Source organism: Mastomys coucha, unplaced genomic scaffold (genome assembly GCF_008632895.1).
Source record: "Mastomys coucha isolate ucsf_1 unplaced genomic scaffold, UCSF_Mcou_1 pScaffold20, whole genome shotgun sequence".
In the NCBI taxonomy this organism is placed as follows: domain Eukaryota; kingdom Metazoa; phylum Chordata; class Mammalia; order Rodentia; family Muridae; genus Mastomys; species Mastomys coucha.
Genome location: NW_022196903.1, coordinates 119,881,806 through 119,889,804, shown reverse-complemented (window position 1 = coordinate 119,889,804; position 7,999 = coordinate 119,881,806). Strand labels below are relative to the sequence as shown.

Genomic DNA, 7,999 nt, shown 5'->3' with positions numbered 1-7,999 from the left:
GGGAAGTCAAGGCAGGACCCTGGAGGCAGGAACTGAAGAAGAAACCATGGAGGAGTGCTGCTTCCTGACTTGTTTGCTGTGGCTTGCTCAACCTGCTTTGTTATACAACCCAGGACCACACACTCGGTGGTGGAACTACCCACAGTAGGCTAAGCCCTCCCACATCAATGACTAATCTACAAAATGCCCTAAAGCCCAAGCAGATGGAGGCATTCTGTCAATCGAGGCCCATTCTTTTCAGATAACTCTGGCCTGTGTCAATTTGACAAAAGCAAAACAAGACAAAACAAAACAAAACACCACCACCAACAAAAACCAGACCAAAACAAAACCAAGATAAACCAAACCAGCACAATATATGATTAGGATTTGATGAAACTACTGCTTTTGTTGCTCCCCACTGCCCGTGTGTGTGTGTGTGTGTGTGTGTGTGTGTGTGTGTGTGTGTGTGTGTGTGTGTGCACGCGTGCATGTGTGTTGTGTGCATGTATAACTGTCCATGTCATGGACACCATGCACTGGGTACAATGTTTGCCATTATTCCATTAAGACAAGGTCTCTCGGGGGTGGGGATTTAGCTCAGCAGTAGAGCACTTGCCTAGCAAGCTCAAGGCCCTGGGTTCAGTCCTCAGCTCTGACCAAAAAAAAAAAAAAGACAAGGTCTCTCAGAGTTGTAGCCTACAATTCCCAGAAATCCTCTTGTCTCTACCCCACAGGAGTGGGTCACAGGTCCAGGCACAGCCACACCAAGCTTCAAACTCAGGTACTTCTGCCTGCATGGCAAGTGCTCCCACCCGCTGAGCCACTCCCCAGTCTCCACCGTTAGTGACCTTTGCAGGGACACTACACTCAAGTGAGTAGGTGGGTTCACACGCGTGGGATCTGAGATTAGGAAGGATGGACTGGATGTGGCATGAAGTTCAGCCCACTCTTATGACGAAGCGTTTTCCTATGGGATGATGGGAAGCGCAGCAAGAGAGACCCCAGGTGTTCAGTGCTAACCTGAGCTGTCTTTGAACATGACACCACAAACACAAACTGGGTCTGTAGGGGACCTTAGAAGAGGAGACACGCATCTGCTCCCCAATCCTTCTATCTCCAGCTATGGGGCCCCATTTGGGGTTCTGTGTATTTGTTGTGCTCTAGGGTGCCACTGAGATATTTAGACAATCTTTAAAACACATATTTCACTTAGACGAGAATCTATACCTTACACCAAATGCCAAAGTTCTGGTTTTGATTTTGGAAAAACTTCCTGGAACTCTATAATGATAAACCTACTTTAGAACTTGTGTCAGCTGACAATTGGAACTTCACCTCACAGACTGCTCAAGCAATTTTAACTGTGTGCCCAGCTTTCACATTTCAGCTCTGTGAGGACACTAGTGTACTGGGTGCTTAAAGTGCAGAAAATGGGTTATTTAAAGGGTTCTGAAGATAATGGTATATTTTTGGAGGTAGGTGTTGTGAAATCCTTTTCTTGTTTCACATTTACAATGACTTTCTCATTGCTTCGGATACTTTTGGTCTTTCTGCCCAGCTCCGGGGCTTCGGGGCTTCTCCCTCAGGACTTACGAATGTCTCTGCACTGAAGAGTTTTCTTCGTGTGAGACATGGAATGCAACTGAAGTGACATGATGCTGTGTCAACAGAGCTGCCCACTCCCGGGCCAGCGAGATTCTTGGGCTGAAATTCCTTTTCCATGTGTTTCTCCCATTTTGGTCCCAGTGTCCTGCTGAGGCCCAGCTGGCGCCACACTTTGAGATCAATGGAAAGGCTACAGCCTCCCTTTGCTTCCCTTGGGAACAGGTGGGTCAGGACAGGAGGAGCAGTGAAGGATGGAGGTCTCCTCGGGCTCAGCATTCTGGCCTCAGTGGCAAACCAGGTTGAAGGCCTTGAGGCCCTCACAGCCATCTGTCTTAGGGACAGCCAACTGTTTACACAGACAGAAAACTGTCCACCAGGACATTCTTTACTCTCGGGGTGTGAAGCACACTGCCATGTCTCTTGACATGCTGGCTGTTCCTTACCGCACTGTTTGCAGTTCCACCTTGAGAGTTCGCTATCCTTCCTGTTATAAGAACTGCTGAGGATCTACTCATCTGCTACGACCTGAAGCTGGAATGTGGCCCAACTGGGTGGAAGAACCTTTAAGAGGTGTGGCCTAGTCAAAGCAGTTAGGTGCTGGCAGGGCACCTTTGAGAATATTTGCCCTGGTCTGGTTTTTTGCTTCCTTTGCTCCTTATCTACCATGAAGTGAGCAGGCTTCTGGGAGCACACACTCCCACCATTATGGACTGTGCTGCCACGGACCCAAAGCAACAGGGCCAAGTAACAATGGACTGGGTGCTTATTATGCTGATGTTCTCATATGTTCTGTCACAGTGACACATCTTTCAAGAAGTACTCCCCTCCAAGAAGCTGATTAGAAGACTTGGTTCTTGACTCAAATATAATATTCTAGGCTCCCACAATTATAGCATAATTAAAATCCTCACCATTTAACTATATGCAATTACATGTTAATTGCAATTGTGCTGTATTTTTTGGGTATATTCTCATCAGTGGTATATACCATTGTAGGAATTTTTTTTTCTAATCTTATCATTGATGTACACTATATAATACAGCACAAACTGAGAAATGGATACTCAATATATTTGCCCTGATTTTACAGGTCAAGTTGTACTTTCTACTATCATTAAGTGAAGGCCCCAATCTACAAGTGACTTGGTAAAGCAGCCTTGAGGTGATAAAGAAACCTTTCTCTTCCTTCTTTGGACCAACAGCTCCCACCCTGACAGCTGGATGCAGCTCCATAGAGACGTAGCTTTCCTCCCACAACCCTGTTCCCAGAAATGAAAACTCTGAGACTCAGTTATATATACAAATGCCTTGGCCATGAGCCTGCACTCCCCAGTCTCCACTGTTAGTGACCTTTGCAGGGACATTAGACTCAAGTGAGTAGGTGGGTTCACAAGTGTGGGATCTGGGATTAAGAAGAATGGACTGGATGTGTCCATGCTTCCTGGATTAGACTCTAACTTAATAAGCCATTTAGTCTACTCTAAGTTCTGCCATGTGACTAATTACTTCTGCTTGGTTCCCACGCTTCTGTTGTTCTTCATGTTCCCAGGCAAATCCCACCCACCCTCTGTCCCAGAGTCCTTACTTCCTACCAGAACTCCCACCTTCTATTTCTTGCCTCAGCTACAGGCTAATCAGCTTTATTTAACAGGTGAGGCTTCCAAACAGACATAAGAGATTCTCTCTACACATCGCAGTTAAATCTGCTGGTGTACCCTTAAGTGTCTTCCGTCCTACAACACCTGTAGAAAGATCCTAAGGCCTCTTTCTGAATGCTCCCACTCCTGGTACATCTCTGGCTCTAAATGCCTTTTATTGACTCCACTATACCTACACCCCAGCTATGCCTGTCAGTTTAGTAGGAAGGATCTCTGATCCTGACCTGTCTGTCTCTGAATTAATTAAATCATCAGAATTAATTTGAATGAGAGCAATGGTGCTTGAAAGACCATTTCTTCAAGGAAATGGGGAACCTCCATAAGCAGTACCAAGCCCCTTGGTAAAGAATTTGGAAAAATTAGTGTCTGATGGTTAGTGTGGATTAAGTATTATATCTCTTCCTTGAGTAGAAAACCAAGAGCTATTCCTCCATGGGAAAGTGCCAACAGTGTCTGCCATAGTTCTGACATTCTGGTGAACTAAGAGATTACTGTGGTTGTTTTCTTCAAATCAAGAAATATCATTTTATCATCAAAGACTTCATATTTCATCCTACTGAGTAGTACCAACACCCATATTACCTGAAAGTGAAGAGACTTCTGCTTTTATAGATGCCTGTGTGCTGCTGTAAATGCCTTGTTAGTAGGCATTTACAATGGGATACCTGACAAGCAGCCGATGAGGAAAGAGCACCCCACAAGCCAATTTTGAGAAAGGAGGATAAACATCAGTGACCAGAGACAGAGATTGAATGCCGTTTCTGCCATGGAGATGGGTGTGGCAGAACGGTGAGATAGGGGTTCCAGGGGCATGGAGAAGTGAAAGCGATCCGGTTGTCAGCATTGCAGAGCATCAGAATGCTGTCAGGTGTGGGTTTACACTAACTTACATCAGGCCAGCAAAAAAGAACACTATTTCCCCAGCCCATGACATGTTATTAATAGACATGGGCAAGGTCACAGAGGGAAGGCAAGACAGCAGTAAGGAATTCAAAGCCTGCTCTGACTCTAACTTACACAGCCTTAGAAAGAGAAGAGTAAAGACCAGGGTTTCAAACAGGAGGATTTAAAACAACAAGCAATTTGTCTGGTATACTTACATTGCTACAAGAACATTTTCACAAGAAACTTATACTTGCAATATGTATTTAAATTTTGATTTGACAAATAAAGTAAAAGGAAGATTGTACTTTTATGCCTAATTATGCTTGTACCTAACATAGAACTCACACCTCAGAAAAATCAGAGGTCTCCATGGAAATGCAATCAAAAACAGGTGTCCACATTTGAGAAACATTTTAAGTGTTAATATTATTATTCCCTGATAGGAGATATAAGTAGAAAGAAGATCTATTATTTCATAAAGGGACTGAGTAAATGCTTCGGTTGGGAGCTGGCTTCTGGTCTGTGAAGTATACACATTTTTGGAATGTTTGATAACATACATCATCATTTAACAGGTGGCTCGAGTCCCACTGGGCACTTTTGCTTAACAGGATTCCAGGACAGTTCTCTCCGAGAGTTCAGAAATGCTCTTCTGTCAGCGTGTCAGGGTAGAAGAGTTCAGTGCTTGGATGTCAGGGTGAGTGTGGAGGACACGCGGAAGATCTGTGGAAGCATGTTACTCAGCTGATAAAACATTTCTTCAGAAATGCTCTGTAAGACATTGGAGACAGGGCAAGTGTGCGCTGGTTAGGAGCTCACTGGCGTTTTCAGTTTCTCAGAGTATTTTAAGACGTGGCTCTCATTCTAGGTAGGGAGTATAATATGTGAAAATCATCTTTCCTGATGGATTCAATATGGTAAGTATAGATTGGAGCTGTTTTTCTGGTTCCAACCCTCTGGAAACTTACATTGTTTTTGTCAAGTAAAGCTTTTGGTCCCTAGAGAAACCCTTAGTCATCTGCAGCATGAGTAGAAACAAACTCCACTAGTTTTGCTAAGTTCTAAACAGAACTCAGGGCTGCGGAGGGTAGCAGTACAGGCCAGCCCCAGGCAGGGCAGGACAGAGCAGGAAAATCTCTGGAGTTCAGGCCAGATCTTTAAGTGGTAGGTGCTCAAAATCGTTGACAGTACATGGAGTGCCTGCATGGCACTCAGACGGACGTCTCCCCTTAAAGTCAGGAAGCTATCCTTTATATCATGTAGAAGAGTTCAGGGTGGCATACTTGGCTGTGCCCTCAAGGAATCTGAAAAAGGCCTTAGTTTGGAGTGGGATCTGCTTAGATAACAAAGCTGTGGGCTGGGGTGGGATCTGCTCAGATAACATACCTGTGGTACCAGAAATTGCACTGTCCGAGAAATTCCTCCGTCCCATGAAGCCATCTCCATCATGAAACCTAAAGCAGAGCGACAGGCTGATATGTTATGAGCTCTGGCCTTCCATACCAAAACTCCCTTATTAAGATGAGGGGGGATTTCATCGTGAAATCCTTGTCTCATGCCTTGACCTCTTGAGTAGCCACTTATCTAGAAGAGGGGCTAAGCCTCTGGGATGGATAAAGAGCCACACTTCCCAGTTCTCTAGGCCAGAGAGGTTTAATGGTCTTGTCAACACACCCAAAGGCCTACATGACCTTCATAGGCTAAAACAGATTATGAAAGGTTAATTCAGCATGTGGCTGAAATAAAAGACAATCAAGGGCAGCTAGAATCAGCAAAGTGTAAGGGGCATCGGTGGGGGGTTGTAGTAACTATTGATTTGACAAAACCTAGAATCACCATGGAGACTTTGCATGTGTGTGGGGCTGAAGTGGGATGACCCACTTTCAGTGCCCTCAGTGTTGGTGGCACTGTTCCACTGGCTGGGGTCCTAGACCATGTAAACAGAAGAAAGCTACCCAAGCACCAACATTCACCTCTGGCTTTCTTGAATGCAGATGCAGCGTGACCACACTCTACTCCTTCCCTACTGCCAAGCCTTCCTGACTTCCAGACTGTGGCCTCAAAGTCTGAGCAGACTAAACCCTTTCTTCCTTAGTTTCATCTTGTCAGGTGTTTTATTTCAGCACCATGCAAAGTAACTAATACACTGTCTAAATACCCTTGTTTCAAGATGGCTAGAGATATGTTGATGGTGTAACTGGTAAAAGATAGTATTATGAAATAGTTGACTGGTTAAGTATTTGATCAAAGCACCAGAAACAGAGGCAACTTTGCCTTTCCTTTAGGAAGCTCTTCTTTTAATAACTGGGAAAGATTTACCTTTGACACACTTAAATACCAGTTCTGCTCTCCTTAAGCACCAAGGTATAGTCATTTCCTAAAAAAAAAAACACACACACACACAAAAATATGTTTTCAGCCTAATTTCATATAAAACCAAAACCAAAACCTTTATCATCACAACAGAATGTTATAATATCATCAGATCTTCATTTATCTGTAATGCTGAGTGTCCCTATTTCAGGTGACCCCAGGATAACATGCTCATCATCCCAACTGGATTTTCTTGGCTTTTAGACATACAATTTCTAGCCAGTAGACTATACTTATGGAATACAATATAATATGATTTAATGAGCCTAACAAACCAGGCTAAAAAATGAACATATCTGTGAAATTTTAAAGTTGGCTAGTGACATAGGAACTTCAAACAAACATCAAATATTAGCATAGATAATTCTATTGAACTGCATAATAACTGCAAGTAAAACAACATTTTTAATTTACCATATCATACATTATCACAAAAGTAAGGACAATGGACATGTAGCCCACAGCAGATAGCCGTTGTCTTCACTCTGGTTTTTAAGCTTTGGCCAATACACTCATGTCATGGATATACCAGACCATGCCCATATTTTATCATTTTCCATGTTAGTGAGCATGCCACTTTAAATTCTATTTCTTTGCATTGTCACCAGAATTATCTTTCTACTCTGTAAATCTTTTCATAACTGTAAGACTTGTTATTATGGTGTTTCTTAAACTTTTGGAGTTCAGAATATTTATTTATACTTTAAAAATCACCAGAGACTATGGACCTTTGTTTATATGGATTATATTTTTTACATTTATTTTTTTTTAAATTAAAACTGAGGTGTAAAATATGAATCTCATTGAAAAACAATGATAAGCCCATATGTTGCTATACAACACAGAGCATATGTTAGTGGGAGATGACTGAAACAATTTAGATGAGGGGAAGTTAACCTAACTGTGACCACATCGACCTACTCTGATGTAGGCCCAAGGCAGAGGAGGAAGCTGTCTCACTCCTGCTCTCGAGAGGAGATTTCCAGGGATAGTCATGACTGGACCCAACTCCTGCACTGCACCAGCTCCTCCCAGTTCCACAGTTCCCCGACCCTACAAAAAGCAAGCCAATCTTTCCACTGCTCTTCTCAATCAAAGAGCACCATGTTTTATCCACATTTTATGCCACGTTCCCTTATTGTTTTGTTATGTGTAACTAATATATGGCCTAAACAAGTAATTATGAGACAAATTAGGAGCTCCACACTGCTCAGAATGCTGTGGACTGACAGTCACCCAGGTTACTAAGAAGATATACTAAATGACAACTCATGATCCCAGCACAGACATAAAGTGTGAGCTACAGTCCACAACAGTCTAATGTGCAGATGAGCCACACTGTCAAATGCAATTTATCTTTAACACAGCATTGCTGAGCAGTAGGAGTCTGAGAAGAAATGCTAGACAGCTACCCGCTTCCCTAACCCTTTTCTATATCTACGTAGATTCACCTCCTAAATAAGTTAGATGTTGCCAGCTTTCTTTTTCTGTTTTTT

General features: G+C 43.1%; 1 protein-coding gene across 2 annotated transcripts in view; it reads right to left on the bottom strand.

Annotated features, from left to right (window-relative positions):
* Positions 1 to 443: 443 nt before the first annotated feature.
* The window catches only part of CUNH12orf4 (chromosome unknown C12orf4 homolog), a 42,653-nt gene continuing 35,097 nt past the window's right edge, over positions 444 to 7,999 (bottom strand). The window contains exons 9-11 of one of the 2 annotated variants that reach the window (XM_031383506.1): positions 6,450 to 6,507; positions 5,517 to 5,584; positions 444 to 4,901 (exon numbers count right to left, since the gene is read on the bottom strand). In XM_031383506.1, coding sequence (XP_031239366.1) covers positions 4,809 to 4,901; positions 5,517 to 5,584; positions 6,450 to 6,507 — 219 coding nt within the window. In that variant the 3' untranslated portion in view covers positions 444 to 4,808. The remainder of the gene's footprint in view (positions 4,902 to 5,516; positions 5,585 to 6,449; positions 6,508 to 7,999) is intronic. The other variant, XM_031383505.1, reaches the window with a different exon arrangement.